Source organism: Oryx dammah, unplaced genomic scaffold (genome assembly GCF_014754425.2).
Source record: "Oryx dammah isolate SB20612 unplaced genomic scaffold, SCBI_Odam_1.1 HiC_scaffold_18, whole genome shotgun sequence".
Classification (NCBI taxonomy): domain Eukaryota; kingdom Metazoa; phylum Chordata; class Mammalia; order Artiodactyla; family Bovidae; genus Oryx; species Oryx dammah.
The window spans coordinates 74,729,553-74,748,855 of record NW_024070202.1 but is presented as its reverse complement, the minus strand read 5'-3'; the positions used below and the strand labels follow the sequence as shown (position 1 = coordinate 74,748,855).

General features: G+C 35.8%; 1 protein-coding gene across 2 annotated transcripts in view; it reads right to left on the bottom strand.

The window, feature by feature from the left end:
* Positions 1-19,303, bottom strand: part of CFAP69 (cilia and flagella associated protein 69) — a 62,504-nt gene that overhangs the window by 33,433 nt on the left and 9,768 nt on the right. For both annotated transcript variants that reach the window (XM_040259784.1, XM_040259785.1), the window contains exons 3-9: positions 18,006-18,071; positions 15,360-15,469; positions 12,826-12,902; positions 7,162-7,260; positions 3,739-3,888; positions 3,460-3,637; positions 1,672-1,795 (exon numbers count right to left, since the gene is read on the bottom strand). In XM_040259784.1, the coding sequence (XP_040115718.1) occupies positions 1,672-1,795; positions 3,460-3,637; positions 3,739-3,888; positions 7,162-7,260; positions 12,826-12,902; positions 15,360-15,469; positions 18,006-18,071 (804 nt within the window). The remainder of the gene's footprint in view (positions 1-1,671; positions 1,796-3,459; positions 3,638-3,738; positions 3,889-7,161; positions 7,261-12,825; positions 12,903-15,359; positions 15,470-18,005; positions 18,072-19,303) is intronic.

The window sequence follows — 19,303 nt, the reverse complement described above, 5'->3', positions numbered from 1 at the left end:
ACTGATCAAGGGCTTCCACAGAAACACAGATCCACCTACATATTGCAGCCTTGACTAGGAAGCTATGTAGGTAATGAATGAAAAACTGACTTTTAGACTGAGGCCAGGGCCTTGCACCTTAAAGAGATGCTAAAATTCAGGGTAAACCTGTAATCTTAGTGGTTTGAAGAACCAGAAGACAGAGGCAATCACAGGCAACCTGTGGGATAATATCAAAGAAATTAAACATAAGTATAATCAGTTTCAAAAGGACAGGAGAGAGAGAATGGGGTTGGAAAAATATTTAAAGAATTGTGGTCTCAAATTCTCCAAGTGAAAGTGAAAGTGTTACCTGCTCAGTTGGGTAGACTCTTTGAGACCCATGGACTGTAATCCTCCAGGCTCCTCTGTTCATGGAATTCTCCAGGTAAGAATACTAGAATGGGTAGCCATTCTCTTCTCCAGGGTATCTTCCCAACCCAGAGAGTGAACCTGGGTCTTCTGCATGGCAGGCAGATTCTTTAGCACCTGAGCCACTGAATAACTGGTTTTTCCTTAAATTTACATACTCAGGAAATTTAAATCAAAGTTAATAAGTAAATTTAAAGGAAATCAACCCTGAATATTCATTGGAAGGACTGATGCTGAAGCTGAAGCTCCAATACTTTGGCCACCTGATGCCAAGAGCCATCTCATTGGAAAAGACTCTGACGCTGGGAAAGATTGAAGGCAGGAGGAGCAGGGGATGACAGAGCATAAGATGGTTGGATGGCATCACCAACTCAATGGACATGAGTTTGGGCAAACTCCAGGAGGTGGTGAAGGACAGGGAAGCCTGGCGTGCTGCAGTCCATGGGGTGGCAGAGTCAGACATGACCAAGCTACTGAACAACAATAACATATTCCGGAAGATCTATCAATCTCAACCAGGGCAAATACAGAGAAAAATCACATCTTGGCACATTATAGTAAAACTGCTGAAAACCAAAAAGAGAGTGAAAATCTTGAAAACAGAGGACAAAGTGATGCATTTTACATAGAACAGCAATTTGAAATAATGACTGCTTCTTATAGAAAACAATGGAGGCCAGAAGACAGTGGAATGATATCTTTAAAGTACTAAAATAGAAGAAAAATTGCATCTAGAATTCCATATTTTGTGAACACAGATGTCAAGAATTAATTAAAGCTATTCTAAGATTCAAGAAACTAAAAAAATTTGTTGCTAGCAGTCAGCAGATCTGCATCACAAGGAATGGTGAAGGAAGTTCTTTGGGTGAAAGAGATGATAACCGTTAGAAACTCATATCATCAGGAAGAGATGAAAAACACCATGAGTAGTAAATACGTGAGTAAATTATAGTACATGAGGAAGATCTCAGCTGTCCAAAGGGATGCAAAGAAGAATTGGCAGAGTGCAAGTATACTGGTGACCATAATTATATAACCTGGTATTTACAATCAAGTACATAAATGTTGGGAAGATCCCCTGGAGAAGGGAAAGGCTACCCACTCCAGTATTCTGGCCTAGAGAATTTCATGGACAGTCCATGGGGTCACTCAAAGAGTGGGACATGACTAAATGACTTTCACTTTCACATAAATGTTACAACACCGTTTAGGACTCCTTCCTCCTCCCTACACCCACCGCCTCCACAATTAAAATTAAAATGGAATTTGATTTATACTTACAATCATTGGTGCCCCAGGATTTTGAGATATAATTGTTGTGATCACTAATATGTCATTTCTAAGCTGACGATCATAATGACTAATGCCTCTTATAAACAGATTTTTAAATACTTCCTTCAAAGCCCTAAAAAATAAAATCATATCCTTAAAGCCATATTTCTATGGAAATACTCAAGTATTTCCCCCCAAAATCTCCCTTTTTTATTCATTTCAAAATATTTCTAATCTTTTCTCTTTCCAAATCTACCCGTAATTCACTGAGGGAGCAAATAAGAATCTCTCAATCGAGGCTATACATAGTGGTCAAAGTGACTTTTCTAAAATAAAGATTCAGTTACATCATTCTTCTTTCTAAAATTACTTAAAGCCTTTTTTCCTTTGTTCTCAGGATAAAGTCCTACCTCTTTACCATGCGTTATCAGGCCTTCCATGCTATGATCCCTGCTAACATTGTTAGCTTCATCTTTCACTATTCTACCCTGTATTTTCTCTCTCACTATATTGAATTTCTTTAAAAATTTCAATTTTACTAAATTCGGCTTTCACTTCTCTTCCTCTGTCTAGGATGCTCTCGACATGCAAAACTCTTGTGTTGCTAACTCACATTTAGCATTCAGATACCAGATTAGGGTTTGTTATGAAGTGTTCATTAACTCTCCAAGTATGGGTTAGGTTCCCTGTAAAATGGGCATTTGTCACTCTATCTTCTAGGACCTGCTTGCTCTTCTTATGATAACAGTATCCTTATTTTTATTTAGGCAGTCACTCTTTACCCACTTTTGGTCTTGTGATGCTGCCTTTAACTAAAAGGAAGCTAGTTAGAACATTTCTTCTGTCACTAGTAATTCACTCTGGAATGGGTATATGGTCAGCACCAGGTTAGCAGGAACTCAGAAAATTTTTGAGCTTTTGGAATAGGAAGTCTTCTCTTCTTCTTGGTTTGGGGTTGTGATGATGTGATTCTAGACTTAGGTCTAACCATATGGATCTTGTGACTTAAGCCAACACAGTGGAAAACAGAGAAAAGAGATGAAGAGGGCTCAAGTCCTGATATTTGCTGAGCCTTGAATACAGCTGCATATGAAATCAGTTTTATCCTTGACTCTGTAGTTACATGAGCTCATAAATTTCCTATTTGGTTTGAATCAGTTGAGTTGGGGGTTCAGTCATTTGCAAAAAAAATGTACTAATCTACCCTCTTCTGGAGAACATGAAGGACCTTGCAATAATTCTCTTTCATAACGTTTAGTATGCTCTCTTTTAGTTGCCTATTTACTTGTCTGTCTCTCTTAACATAAAGTGCCATGAAAGCCATGGCAGTATAGAGACCATCTCTAAACTGCTTCCAGTTGTACTTCCACAGCCTAGTACTGAACTTGGCACAGAGCAGACAGTAATTATTTGATAAATAAATGAATAAGTAACTTAAAGTCTCACTCATGTTATTGCTAATGCTTACTGCAATATCTGGAAGAGAGTAAATACTCAAAAATAGGTTTACTAAATGAACATATGAGATAGTCCTTTTAAATATATAATTTTACTTTATATACACTAAAGGACACAATTTACTTTTGTTAACAAGCTACTTTAAATGTCTTCCACATAGAAGGAAAAGACTTGTTATTATGCAAATACATTTATACCATGGTACCAAAAAAAAGTCCTGAAACATAGCTATCACATGAATCAAAAACCTAATTGAACACAAATTTAAACAGAGTTTAGTTATGTCACCAGCTATCATTTTAAGGCTAAAAACATTCCTATCTAACCCCATATACTTACAGCAAACATTTCAAGTTACTAAGCTGTTGTATGATTTCTTCTTTTGAAGATTTTTCCAGTAAGTTCCAAAGTATTTCAGATGAACGAAATAAAAGTTGTCCAGAGGGATCTGGGTCATTGAGGTGAGCACAGATTCCACTGGCTGCTTGTGCTTTCACCATTAAAGTACAATTAACTTCTGAAAATAAATTCTAAAATTGTTTTATAGACTCGACATTATTAGATAAAAACAAAAATATTTGAGAATGAAGTGTTCAGTTATGTACATAATATACAAACCAGAAGTTGACAGATGTTGCAGAGCTTTAAGTACCCAAAGTTTCTCAACAAGTTGATTTTCAAGCAACTCCAAAGACTGGATCATTGTTTTTGCCAATCCTCCAACTTCAGCCATTTTAATCTTATATGAGGAACTAGCCTGCTGGTAACCTAACAACAATTACTGAATAAATATGTGCAATTATTTCACATAGAAATCATCTACATTAAAGAAAGGAATGAGTAATTTATCACTAAACAGCAGCAACAACAACAACAACAAAAATTTTTTTTAAGTATATGGCAAAGGGTTAGACACTACTGAGCAACTGAACTGAACTGATATGGCATTTTAAAATGGTATAGCATGGGGTAGGCAGACTTACTCTATAATAGGCCAGGTAACAAGTATCTTAGGTTTTGTAGCCTATAAGGTTTCTCTCTCAAATATTCAACACTGCTACCATAGCACAAAAGCAGGTATAAACTGTATAAAAATAAGTGGGCATGGCTGTGTTCCAATAAAAGTTGATTTACAGAGGGCTGGTTTTGGCTCGGAACCATAGTTTGCTGATCTTTAGTGTAGAATTTTGGAGAAGGCAATGGCACCCCACTCTAGTACTCTTGCCTGGGAAATCCCATGGGTAGAGGAGCCTGGTAGGCTGCAGTCCATGCGGTCGCTGAGAGTGGGACACAACTGAGCGACTTCACTTTCACTTTTCACTTTCATGCATTAGAGAAGGAAATGGCAACCCACTCCAGTGTTCTTGCCTGGAGAATCCCAGGGACAGGGCAGCCTGGTGGGCTGCTGTCTATGGGGTTGCACAGAGTCGGACACGACTGAAGTGACTTAGCAGCAGCAGCAGCAGCAGTGTAGAATTTGAAATAGGACCACAGTTTTGGAGACATATCTTAAATGCTAAAATGAACATTATTTCTTGTCTCTAGATATACTTTTCCATAAATGAAAATGGCATGATTACAAATACTAACTGTATTCATATTCAAGTCAATTCACGACTTTAGTGCTTTCAAGGGACCACAATTATGCAATTTGGTGATGTAATTTGGCAATGAAAATATAATGCTATTCTGATAAATGCTAGTGAAATATAATGGTATTTTAAGGAAGCATGATTCTTGGTGATAATAGCTCCCATGAGGAACACCACCACCTCTCCTGTGATACAGCTGCACAGGTAGTTGCCCAACAATCTCTCAACTCAAGAGAGATTAAATACACAGCAGAGGATACCTGCTTCCTTGAGATGCAGCTATTTTCTCTTGTAGTGATATACTATCTACCTCCCTGATTTCTTGACTTTTGAGACCAACTAGATTCTTTGCCATGGTTCTGAGATGTCTGTTATTTCATCTTTATGCATTTGATCTTTAGCCCTGGACATGGCCCTGTCCTTTGCTGTGATGGGTTCTCTGGTATGCCCTAGCTACTCACTTTAGGTGTACAAAAAGTATAAAGAGGAAACCAAAAGTTGTATAATTTCATCATTCAGAGATAACAACCTTAACATTCTGGTATATTTCTTAGAGTACTGATATTTTAATGTATCATATAATTTTAACAATACACTGTATGTAGAATTTTATATTCAATTGTAGCCGCTAAACATTTTATTGTAAGCCTTTTCTCATTCTATAAAATATTTTCCCAAATCATGGTTTAATTTGCATAATAGCCTGGTTGCATGCCTGTACTTTATGCTTACTGTGTCTTTATATATTTAGTTTACATTTATATAGAAGGATATTGTAATATTAAGGCTCATGAACCTGATTCCTGTCCCCAGGGATATGTCTCATACAATTGCCCTACCGATGACTTTTCAGCTGTGGTCCCAGTTATCCAGCCATGCCATCACCTGAAACCAACTGTGTGACACAGCTACTGAGAGCACTGCCTAAGGTTTCCAATATTCAGAGCCTGGTTAAATTAAGATCAGCCTCACTTCTCTGCACCGCAACTCCTCTGTCTTATCTTATACATCATTTGTACCTCCCCCTTTTTTTTCTATCTTAAAAAGACAGTGGATATATTGCCTAGGTTAACCTTATGCTTGTACTCTTAATTCCATCCTCTCATATTTTGGGAATTTCTTCCTCTCATTTTCTATATACTAGCTTCTTGTTCCTCTGCCTATAGGGGATTGTCCCCTATCCTAAAAATTATGAACAAAACCAAATATCTTCTTTGATTTTGCTACCAATTGAGTTGTTCTCCATCTTCCTTCTTTTTCTTCTCCATCTGATCTTAATACATAAGTCTGCACTCACTGTCTCTATTCTCACAATCCTTCCATTCTTTGGTTTTGTATCTGTCCTATTTATGGCAATAGTTCCACCAAAGATGTACTAGAGTTTTCCAGATATCACATCAATTGGTACTTTGACTCTTCAATTACAGAAGCCTCTACAGTATTTGACATTAGGACTACTTCCTTCATCAAATATTTTATTCACTGGCATACAAGACATGACGATCTTTTGCTTTTCATCCTCCACTTTGAACCTTCTGTCACTGCCAATTTCTTTGGATCGTTTTTTTCCCCCTGGATCTCAGTATGGGCCCTCTCCATGCTGTTATTCTTGGTCCTTTCCTATTTACATGTTTTATCCCCTGGAAAAACTCAAGCATCTAGATGGTTTCAATTTTCATTTCTATTTGGGTGAATTCCAAACCTGTATTTCTGTTAGTATTCAGTGTCTACTATCTATCAAACACTTTCTCCTGTTTATCTCATTGATAGCTCAAATCTGACAGTTAATAATCTCTCTACTCATTTCTTCACTTCAGATGTTTTCCCATTTTCCCCTATTATAAGTAATCTTTTTTTTTCTACCAACATCTTATTTTCACCTATCTTAAGGAACAGAGAACTTTAAAATGTATTTTATATCTTCTCTCCTTTCCTAAATTGATTATAAATTATGGAAACTGTAAAGGTAGGAAATATATCCTAAAGTAGCATTATATCCTCCATATTGCAAGTGCCCCTATCTTGATACTACCCATTTCAGTGTGACTCATTTTATCATTATATATTAAGATCCCTTAGCTGTAATATGCAGAACTCTTTTTCCAGAAGTGGAGAATGTTATTAGCTTTGGGGATCTAACATTATAAATGTTAGAAAAGAATATTATCAACAGTATTAAATTACATTAATAGTAATAATTATAATTAAACTAGTTTGGGTTTAGCCTTAAAAATTTTGTTATAAATATTTAACATCAGAATATCTAAAGTTGAGAAAAACATAATTTTTCTGTTTAAAATGACTGAAGAGCTTGAGACTGCCAAAAAAGTCTGTTTTTCATGTGTTGCATTTATGATTCCCACTCTGTTTTTACAAGTTAAAAGAGATATGAAAATGTTCTGTTTTATAAAGACACAAGTTATTACTGAAACAGTATTGAAAACTTTACCTGTAATATGCTTTTTTGGTGGTTCTGCATGATAAAAGTCAATAATACACTTACAAATTTGAATCCTCAATTCAGAATTTTGTATTTTCATTAAGTCACCTGTCAGAAAGATGAATGCTGTTTAATAACAATGACATATGTTTATTTAGTTTTAAGGATAAAGTATTGGTAACATGATTATTAAAATATCATCATCAGAGATTCAAACTGGATCATGTAATTTTAAATACATATACACATACACACACACACAAAACACCCTATCTATCCTTGGACAACAATCAACTCAGCCTTTCCTTCCCAAGAAGAAAAGAATGGTAATTAGCAGCTAGAACAAGATTGCCTAAGATTAAATCCTGCTTGACCACTTCAGTTCAGTTCAGTTCAGTCGCTCAGTGGTGTCTGACTCTTTGCGACCCCATGAATTGCAGCACGCCAGGCCTCCCTGTCCATCACCAACTCCCAGAGTTCCCTCAGACTCACGTTCATCGAGTCAGTGATGCCATCCACCCATCTCATCCTCTGTCGTCCCCTTCTCCTCTTGCCCCCAATCCCTCCTAGCATCAGACTCTTTTCCAATGAGTCAGCTCTTTGCATGAGGTGGCCAAAGTATTGGAGTTTCAGCTTTAGCATCAGTCCTTCCAATGAATACCCAGGACTGATCTCCTTTAGGATGGACTGGTTGGATTTCCTTGTAGTCCAAGGGACTCTCAAGAGTCTTCTCAAACACCACAGTTCAAAAGCATCAGTTCTTCGGTGCTCAGCTTTCTTCACAGTCCAACTCTCACATCCATACATGACCACTGAAAAAACCATAGCCTTGACTAGACGGACCTTTGTTGACAAAGTAATGTCTCTGCTTTTCAATATGCTATCTAGGTTGGTCATAACTTTCCTTCCAAGGAGTAAGAGTCTTTTAATTTCATGGCTGCAAATCACCATCTTCAGTGATTTTGGAGCCCCTCAAAAATAAAGTCTGACACTATTTCCACTGTTTCCCCATCTATTTCCCATGAAGTGATGGGACCAGATGCCATGATCTTCATTTTCTGAATGTTGAACTTTAAGCCAACTTTTTCACTCTCCACTTTCACTTTCATCAAGAGGCTTTTTAGTTCCTCTTCACTTTCTGCCATCCTACTACCTGTATAAACTTGTGTCTCTGTTTTCTCATCCATAAATTGGTATTGAAATAGTTACTACTTTAAAGATTGCTGTGAGAATTAATGAGTTAGCCTGAGAAAAGGGCTGAGAGTTTTCCTCCCTAGCTAGAGAGTCAGTAATCTATTGCCTCTAATAATGTATCCTTTGCTTAGAAAAGTTCCAGCTGAGCTCTGCCCCCCTCAGTTTATTGACAGACTGGAAGATAGAGTTCTAGGCAGTCTTTGTCCTGCTGGTAATAATTTTATGTTCAAGTTATTGTGGCGGCGATGGAGGATAGGGAAGATTCCTTTTCAGTCATATCTAAACAACTTCTGAATTGGCTTCAGCCTATACTTCAAACTGGATTGCATTTGCTCTGGTGAAGTCCTCCAAGTATGATCCCTAAGAGAATCTGAAAATGATCAGTGGGATTCTGAAAATGATCCATGCCTTCTGGGCACCTGCAGAACAACTGCAGTCAGGAGTATCGGCTTCAGGACGGAAAAAGATCTGCTTGGATTCTCTGAGGGAAAGAGATAATTAGATGTCCCTTGAAGATTTGTGTTTTGCATTAGGTCTTGCATAATGTTTATCTCTGAGGGTAGTCAGTGAGTGGGTAAGCAAGTGGACAGGAGGAGGGAGCATGAAGGAGACAGCCTAGCTTTAGGAGAATCTATCTGCAAAAACTAACACTGGGAGGCGGGGTAGGGGCGAAAAGACAGGTTAAGATTATTCTCTTAATTTTTTTGGACTCTCCTTTGTGGTTGAAAACTCACTAAGTTTTGAAACAAATTAGGCAACAGGAACAACTAAACTTTTCCAACAAAACTAGCCAAACCAAATTTATGGGAAATGCTAAGGTTTCTTGTCTGTTTCACTATCATTTTAGTTCCTGTAAGTTCAGATCATCTTTCATGGTTTCCTGTTTTACAATATCAGGGACAGAGTACCAACTTTTTCCTTCATGTTTCCAGAGTCCTGCTGTTAAGTGGAAAAATTTCTACTATTTAGGAGAAAAAGTAATATAATTCATTTTTATAAATAGCACAAGTAGAAACTGGAAATTATTAGTAAAAATGAATATCCTTTTTTCAAAGCTTTGTATTACAATTATTTTAGTTTCAACTCAAGTTTCCAGCAATTAATAAAGGACAGAACAGCAGTACTTATCGTAAGTAATCAGTGAAAGGAGGTCATTTTTTAGCTAAGAGTTTATATTGCCCTCAAATGAGGCAATAACATGCTCTGTGGGCAGGCATTCAACGAACAGCAGACTGACACAGTAAGAAAGGGCTATGTATTTATTATACAAATGCATATTTAAAAGTAATAAGGGCAACAGAGATTTTTTTTAATGTTATCAACCAAATCTACACATTTTAATCTGTTAATACTATCATATCCTCTTCCAGGTTGGTTGGCTTCTCACTGTAAATTTCTATGATAGAGATTCACAGAATTAGAGTTTCCCATTAGTTTCCAACCTGCCTGTTCGTAAAGGTCATCTTATCTAACTCCACATGTCTATTCTAATTTCCTTCTTCACCCACTGTAGGCCACAATAATTTCTCCCGAAGTACCTACAGATGAAGACTATGAAACTTTATTTAGACATAAAAGTGTTAGTGTCTATGTTAAAAATTTTAAATGATACTAGTATTTTACTATACTAGTTTCTGTCATCTTTCAATATGGAATATAATGTTAGGAACATAAATATTCAGTAAATACTTATTTTTAATTTGTATTTCTTTTATTTCTACTATACAAACAAAAACTAAATTAATAAGTATAAATTTAATTTAGGATTTGTTTTGGGAACATGATGTCATGTCTCCAGGGCTGATTCAAGGAGCCACAGTGTTTGATAAATTCAGACTGAAATTGAAGAAAGTAGGGAAAACCACTAGACCATTCAGGTATGACCTAAATCAAATCCCTTATACAGTGGAAGTGAGAAATAGATTTAAGGTACTAGATCTGATAGACAGAGTGCCAAATGAACTATGGACAGAGGTTCATGACATTGTACAGGAGATAGGGATCAAGATCATCCCCATGGAAAAGAAATGCAAAAAAACAAACTGGCTATCTGGGGAGGCCTTACAAATAGCTGTGAAAAGAGAAGCAAAAAGCAAAGGAGAAAAGGAAAGATATAAGCATCTAAATGCAGAGTTCCAAAGAATAGCAAGGAGAGACAAGAAAGCATTCCTCAGCGATCAATGCAAAGAAATAGAGGAAAACAACGGAAGGGGAAAGACTAGAGATCTCTTCAAGAAAATTAGAGATACCAAGGGAACATTTCATGCAAAGATGGGCTCGATAAAGGACAGAAATGGTATGGACCTAACAGAAGCAGAAGATATTAAGAAGAGGTGGCAGGAATACACAGAAGAACTGTACAAAAAAGAGCTTCACGACCCAGATAATCACGATGGTGTGATCACTCACCTAGAACCAGACATCCTGGAATGTGAAGTCAAGTGGGCCTTAGGAAGCATCACTACGAACAAAGCTAGTGGAGGTGATGGAATTCCAGTTGAGCTATTTCAAACCCTGAAAGATGATGCTGTGAAAGTGCTGCACTCAATATGCCAGCAAATTTGGAAAACTCAGCAGTGGCCACAGGACTGGAAAAGCTCAGTTTTGATTCCAATCCCAAAGAAAGGCAATGCCAAAGAATGCTCAAACTACCTCACAATTGCACTCATTTCACATGCTAGTAAAGTAATGCTCAAAATTCTCCAAGCCAGGCTTCAGCAATACGTGAACCGTGAACTTCCAGATGTTCAAGCTGGTTTTAGAAAAGGCAGAGGAACCAGAGATCAAATTCCCAACATCCACTGGATCATGGAAAAAGCAAGAGAGTTCCAGAAAAACATCTATTTCTGCTTTATTGACTATGCCAAAGCCTTTGACTGTGTGGATCACAAGAAACTGTGGAAAATTCTGAAAGAGATGGGAATACCAAACCACCTGACCTGCCTCTCGAGAAACTTGTATGCAGGTCAGGAAGCAACAGTTAGAATTGGACATGGAACAACAGACTGGTTCCAAATAGGAAAAGGAGTATGTCAAGGCTGTATATTGTCACCCTGCTTATTTAACTTATATGCAGAGTACATCATGAGAAACGCTGGGCTGGAAGAAGCACAAGCTGGAATCAAGACTGCCGAGAGAAATATCAATAACCTCAGATATGCAGATGACACCACCCTTTTGGCAGAAAGTGAAGAGGAACTAAAAAGCCTCTTGATGAAAGTGAAAGAGGAGAGTGGAAAAGTTGGCTTAAAGGTCAACATTCAGAAAACAAAGATCACGGCATCCAGTCCCATCACTTCATGGGAATTAGATGGGGAAACAGTGGAAACAGTGTCAGACTTTATTTTTTTGAGCTCCAAAATCACTGCAGATGGTGACTGCAGCCATAAAATTAAAAGACGCTTACTCCTTGGAAGGAAAGTTATGACCAACGTAGATAACATATTGAAAAGCAGAGACATTACTTTGTCAGCAAAGGTCCGTCTAGTCAAGGCTATGGTTTTTCCTGTGGTCATGTATGGATGTGAGAGTTGGACTGTGAAGAAGGCTGAGCACCAAAGAATTGATGCTTTTGAACTGTGGTGTTGGAGAAGACTCTTGAGAGTCCCTTGGACTGCAAGGAGATCCAACCAGTCCATTCTGAAGGAGATCAACCCTGGGATTTCTTTGGAAGGAATGATGCTGAAGCTGAAACTCCAGTACTTTTGCCACCTCATGTGAAGAGTTGACTCATTGGAAAAGACTCTGATGCTGGGAGAGATTGGGGGCAGGAGGAGAAGGGGACGACAGAGGATGAGATGGCTGGATGACATCACTGACTCAATGGACATGAGTCTGAGTGAACTCCGGGAGTTGGTGATGGACAGGGAGGCCTGGCGTGCTGCGATTCATGGGGTTGTAAACAGTCGGACACGACTGAGCGACTGAACTGAACTGAAGTGTTTGATCTCATTTCTATTATTTTCTTTCTCTAGAAAATTGAGTTATAAGCCAAATATAAACACCTGCCTGTGATTTTTTTATATTTTTGTATACAAAACACAGGCATCTTTAAAGTTCCCTATATTCCAGCATTTTAATATTTAAAATTATTTAATAAATAATTGGGCCCACAATCAATTCCTGCAATCGTTTAGATTCAAGCAGTTATTAGAGTTCAAAGATGAAAACATTTCTGTGATTGAGAGGAACATGTACTTCTGATTTATACACAAAAAAATGTTAAACATTTCAACGAACTAAATACATAACATCAAGACATATAAGCACAAAGAAGCATCTTCCAGTCCTTATAATTAAGGAACAAAAAATCCTGTTGGTATCATGAAACACCTGAGTGGAAGATAATACAAAAAATATCACCAAGCACACTATGATTAATCTCCAACCAGAAAACAAGAAAAGAGAAGGAGTATTCTTAGTGAAACTTAGTGAAAGAGATATTTCCTTCTTGTCAGTGGTCCAATCGTCTTAACTCACCCAAAAGTCCAATTGAATTAGCAGTGTCTTCCGCATATGTTATTTCATCTGATGCTTTCTTTTTCAAAAATGGCAAGCTTCAATAAGAATGAAGAATATATGAGTTATGTTTAATGAAGTCCTTCACTGAAGCATCATTTGCAAAATAGAGGAAAATTTCTCTTCTAAAGATTAAAATGAGAATAAATATCCTGTTTCTTTATTCCTGGATAATTAACTACCAAAAAAAAATTGTTTTTCTAACCAGCTGACCAAAATAAAATAAAACAAAATAAAATTGGTTTATAAAAATGAAGAGAGATGGACATAAAAGGCAAGAGTTTAGAAAGCCATCTTGCAATACTACATAAATATAAAACTTAAGAATTCTCTTTCCTCTCTGAGGGTAAGATAATACTATCAAAATTAGGAGTACACTAGAAAACCTGATCCAAATCACAGGTCTAGTTTTACCTATAGCTTAAAGGCTGTCTAGGGGATTTTTTTTTCCTGAAAATTTCAAACTCCAGTTAATATCTCATTGGTCTATTTGTTCTTAAGGGTTAGTGACTTTTTCCTTATTAATTGGATTAGTTACCATCCACAAAATAACAAATATACTTTTTGAGACACTAAAGAATTCAATTTAACAAATATTAATTATATTAGAATCCTATTTCACAACTAATATAACCAAAGTTATTTGAAAATAATTTATTTATTCACAAATCAGAAAAGATGGGGCACTTGAACTTATGTCGTTAGTCTGTCAGAGGAGAAATAAAAGTCAGTTCCTAAATAAAAAATATCAACTATTTCAGCACTTCAGGGGTTCAAAATTTGAAATTTATATGATATTTAAATATATTTAATATATCTTATATATAGTACTTTTAAATCCTATTTTTTCAAGAAAAATTAACCAAGTGATTGAAAAACAACACTGGGAAGTATCACATATGGAGATATATATATGCCAATTAGAATTAAAAGATATTTCAAGGTTAAGCTATGAAAAGGAAAAATTTATAAACGTCGTCAAAGTTCATTTCTAGTATTTCTAGGTGTCATTTCTGGAATTTTTCATTTGAAGTAACTTATTACTTGACACCCAGCTCATTGTTGAATCTCTAAAGTGAAAAACTCTAAAATTAATTCTTCTTGTCATATTTTTTCCTTTTATTACCAAAAAAGCAACCTAAAGGATAAAGCATCAGAAGAGTTTCCCACCAAAAAGGTTATGAAAAAAGTAAGCATTATGCTTCTGATGCACTGAGAAAATGATTTACTTGAGGCCAAAACAGAAGGGCTTGATTTTACTTTTAAAATTTTCAATGTTTTTATATCCCCAAAATGACCTTAAAAGGGAATCAAGTGAGGGTATGGTATGGAAAAGTGCACAATAAAAGGAGAAATTAGGAAATTAAAAAAAAAGAATGTGGACAATTATGAACTATGAAGGTAAGTGAAGAGTGCATTTCTAAAGATTTCTCATATTATGCAATGAAACATTCAGTTACAGCTTTCCTAGAGAACCAATTCTTGGTGGAGTACTCTAGGAACACTGATACTCAAAGTAATGTGAACACAGTATTCTAAGATTGCCTGGCCTCAAAATCTGAAACTATTTTACATAATATTATCTCACATCAATATAAAAATAATTTCCAATTAGTATATTACAGTTCCTTGAGAGCATCAGAGCAATAATTTATTTCTTTATTTTCCATGGTCTCTATTAAAAAGGCATGGTAAGGACATTCAATAAATTATTTTCAATCATTTGTTCAGATATCAAAAAACTTAAATGAACTTAGTAACAAAATTGTAAATATTATTGCTACTAAATCTAAAAGTGAGAGATATACTATGTATAAATACTATTATTTATAATTAAAAGAAACTCACTTTTTAAAGTTAAATTGGTAGAAAGGTTTAGAAGGTTCAATTGTCAAAAAGTTTATCTCTTTTTAAAGAAATTTCCTTTACTGTATTATATTGAAAACTGGGAATATGTATTTTAATATACATCTTGATTAGCAACTATATGGCTGTTCCCCCAAATGGTTGCTGAAACAATAGTACAGAGGATGGAATACATAAATTTTATAATTCTGATCTCTAATTTACATTATCCTTCTTTATTCAAATTTGGAAGATCAAATAAAACATTTTGACTCTCATATCTTTGAGAGTCAAATATTTTAAAGAGATAGAAAAAAACTAGACAGAAATTAGTATTATCCATAAATTTTCTCAAGGATTCTCTAAAAATACTATAACTTCTTATTTATATCTCACATTTTTCATTCACTTGGGGTAACTTATTATGAGAAAACATTTTAATATACTTGCAGTTTAAGTTCTTGTGGCCAGCAATCTCAGATTACAGTAAAATGGGCTACCTTTGAGATATCAGCTGCTGGAATCAAGTGATCAAGTGAAGCTTCCTGAGTTCTATATTGCTTTGCTACACCATAAAGCATAATGTCTTTGTAAGATAAAACATAAAATACTGCATGCGTGCTAATATAAAATAAAGTTTAAAAACTTACCCACATAATTTTATGATATTATATGCAGGTTCTATAAAATGGGGCTGTGTTTTAATTTTTTCTGCACACAGATTCAGAATTTTAAATATCTGTGCTAAATCCCTTAAGGGCTTTAATATTTTTAGTTAAGAAATAAAATTAAGATTTTTATTAACATATTCTTTACAGTTTTTCTATCAAGAAAATCTATAGAACTCCATCTATTTCGTTAAACATGGTTGACCCTATTTTAATTACACTAATTTTGAAGTGTAAAGAGAAAAAAAGAACTAATTTTTTAAGGAATATTATTTAATTTTTGTCTCAGTAACCTCTTATTCAAAATATTTTTTCTCGTCTCACCACATCTTCAGAATCTGGTTACCAACTACTACATCACATACTCAGTTGAGCAATAACTTACTATTGACAATAAGTAATAACACTTTGAAAAAAAATAACTTAATGGCTCAATTATATCCTTCATCTCCACCCAAATACAAAATATACGTTGCTCAGGAATAAGCAAACCAAACCTACCTTACTTTCCTGCATTATTTTATTAACATTACTCAGTTGCCTTTTCTTGTTTTTACGGTTTATATTGGTTGAAATTTTATTTAAGACTAGTTTATGAAAGCAAAATGTACCCTCTCTAGATCTTCAGGTAAAAGTACCTTTTATTTTATCTATTTAAAAAACCCAATTGGTACCTAAACAAATTTCACTTTTTTTTTTCTTTTAAATAGTTAAGGGAACGTGGTAACTGTGACTTGCACTTCTTGACTGAATCTGATCACTTCTAATCTCTTTTTAGGAGCTTCTCTGTAAACGACAGGAGAGCTGGATGTATTAGAAATACAAACTTTCATTAACTTCCTAGGGAAATTACTAAGATACCTCTCTAATCTATCTTTGCTTTATGTTTTATAAAGTCTAAAGTCAGACTACTAAAGACATTCAGAAACAGAGCCATTTGCCACCAACTCTCTGGCCTGAAGAAGAAAAAACAATGGAGGTGTTGAGTTATCAGGTTAAGACAGGAAAATAAATCATTTGCTAGTAGACTTTCTTGGCTACCAGTAAACAATGCTTGATATCCACAAGCCCTCAGTAACTGACTGACCAAACAAATCCATATAAAACAAGGCTAAAATAAGGTGAGAAAAGAGTTAGATAAAATTATAAGGCACATTTCTCTAAATGGGAGGCTGAAGATGTTTTGAAATATTAAGCTAAATTAGAGACTGGTATTTTCTTTAACCCTGTTTGGACAACTGTTAAAGTTTATTTAGATCAATACTACTGTAATTGTGGTTGTGGACCATGCCAGTTCTGGAACTGTATGTTACCAGTCTATGGAAAAATAACTACAGAAAGTGAGTTTCCTGTGACGATTTGCAAAGGTTAAAAAAGAAAACAACCCCCCGGCAGCAAACTGGTTCTTAATCACACATAGTTTTGAAACACACTAGTCTCTACATATTCTAATCATGGGGGTATATTCATTGGGAATAACACATTTATAGAATGTTTTGAAGATTATCAAGCAATGCTGGTGTGTTATCTAGTCTTCCTTGTGACCTCATGAGGAGCTATTACCCCTATTTCATAAGGGTGAAAAAATTAAAAAGTTTATCAACAGTGCAAATACTCAAGTAAATTGGTAGAAACAAGACTTTGACTTGGCCCTCCTAACTATATCCACTGTCTCTCTGAGTCTATAGAAACTGACACTACACAGTTAATATTGCATTATACTGTTTCTTCCGCTTTATATTCTCTGGTAAAAATATAATTTTGTAAAAGACATAAAATGTTAGATATTTTCTGTGGTAAACAGAATAATGGCCTGTTCAATGATATCTCAAAGAAGGCAATGGCAACCCACTCCAGTACTCTTGCCTGGAAAATCCCATGGATGGAGGAGCCTTGTAGGCTGCAGTCCATGGGGTTGCTAAGAGTCGAATACGACTGATGGTCTTCACTTTCACTTTCCGCTTTCCTGCATTGGAGAAGGAAATGGCAACCCACTCCAGTGTTCTTGCCTGGAGAATCCCAGGGACGGCGGAGCCTGGTGGGCTGCTGTCTATGGGGTCCCACAGAGTCGGACACGACTGAAGTGACTTAGCAGCAGCAGCAGGAGCAACAATGATATCTACATCCTAACCCCTAGAACTTGTGAATGTTACCTTTCTTACTATATGGCAAAGGGAATTTTCTGATGTGATTAAAAGCCTTGAGATGGGAAAGTTATCCACGATTATCCAGGTAGGCCAAATACAATCACAGGGTCCTTATAAGGAAAGGAGGGTCAGGAGAGGGTCAGAGAAGGAGAAGTGATGACAAAAGTAGAGGTGAGGGGGTGGTCCTTCGCTACCTCTTGGGAAGGGCCCAGGAAGCCAAGGAAGGCTGGCTGCTTCTAGAAGCTGGCAAAGGCAAGGAATGGTGTCTCCCCTAGAGCTTCAGAAGGAGCCAGCCCTGCCAACACCTTTTCTTGAGCCCAGTGAGACTTCCAGACTGTAAAACAAAAAATTTATGTGGTTTTAAGGCATTGAGTCTGTGGTAATTTGTTATAGAAGCAATGGGAAACTAACACGTTTCCTAATAAAAATTCTCCCATTTTAGGATAAAGGAAACAAACATACACATATAAGTAAAGGATACAAATCCATTTTGATAACACTGCACCAATATCTTGACAGATTTAAGTTGCCTTTCTTCCAAATCATCCTGAAACAAATTATCTATTTTAGTTGTTTTGTTATTCTGTTGAGATTTTTAAAAGTTTCCCTTAATGTAAGAAGAAAGTAGACACATTATCAAGTAATTCTTAAATTACTTTATTATAATGTAAGCATTATAAAATGCTCCCTAAAATAGTGAAGGTAAAAATAAACTATATATTCGAATAGGAAATTGCAAATCAAAACTAGATTAATATAAAAGCAGTAATGGTTTCTAGAAATATTAATAATACTTGAGGTATGTTGAGCATTTTTCTATGCCAAATACCATTTAGGAAATATATATAGATATCACATCATTTCATTAATATTCAAAATAACCTTATTAGGAGGGTACTTTTATTACCCTTCTTTTTCGGAACAGGAAACTCAGCTGAAACACTAATTATTCCTAATCATACAGCTAATAACTGGTGATTTATGAAATCAGATTTGACCATCTGACTCCAGAAGTTGTATTTTTAACCTAAAATACGCCCAATATAATGGCTCAAACTAAACATCTTCAGTCAATTTAAACAAAACATACATACACACACACACACACATTTTGCCTACCCTTAATTAACAAGCTATTAGGAGCTCTATGTAGTTGGGTTTCCTTTTTTAAAAACTGTAGATATATTCACAATTAAAAATAACTTTCACAACAATCAGAGCCAACAAAAGAAATTATCCTTATAAAAGGCATTATTTTTATTGTGTTTTTTCTTCTTTCTATGTAAAAGTGTAGAAACTAAAAAATGTTAAGACAATGACTAAATTTTTGCACCTGTTAATCACAGGACATTGTTTTGATACCATGGTCAGCCCACTTCCCATATACTGAAAGTGTGCAATCTTCATCCTGTAGTAATTTTCTAGTGTATACTACTTTTTAGGCATTCAGTCAATTCTTGAGTAACATCAGCAGAGTGTCCTATAAACATGTATGCATATGCATTTATTATCCTTTCTGCCAAAGCGTAAACTCAGTTTTGAGTTTTGTATCTTTATTTCTATTACATTCTGTATGAGAGTTCTCTCAAAATAAATTACTTATGACTGTGTATGTATCTGCTGCTGTTGCTGCTGCTGCTTCTGAGTCACTTCAGTCGTGTCCGACTCTGTGCGACCCCAGAGACAGCAGCCCGCCAGGCTCCCCTGTCCCTGGGATTCTCCAGGCAAGAACACTGGAGTGGGTTGCCATTTCCTTCTCCAATGCATGAAAGTGAAAAG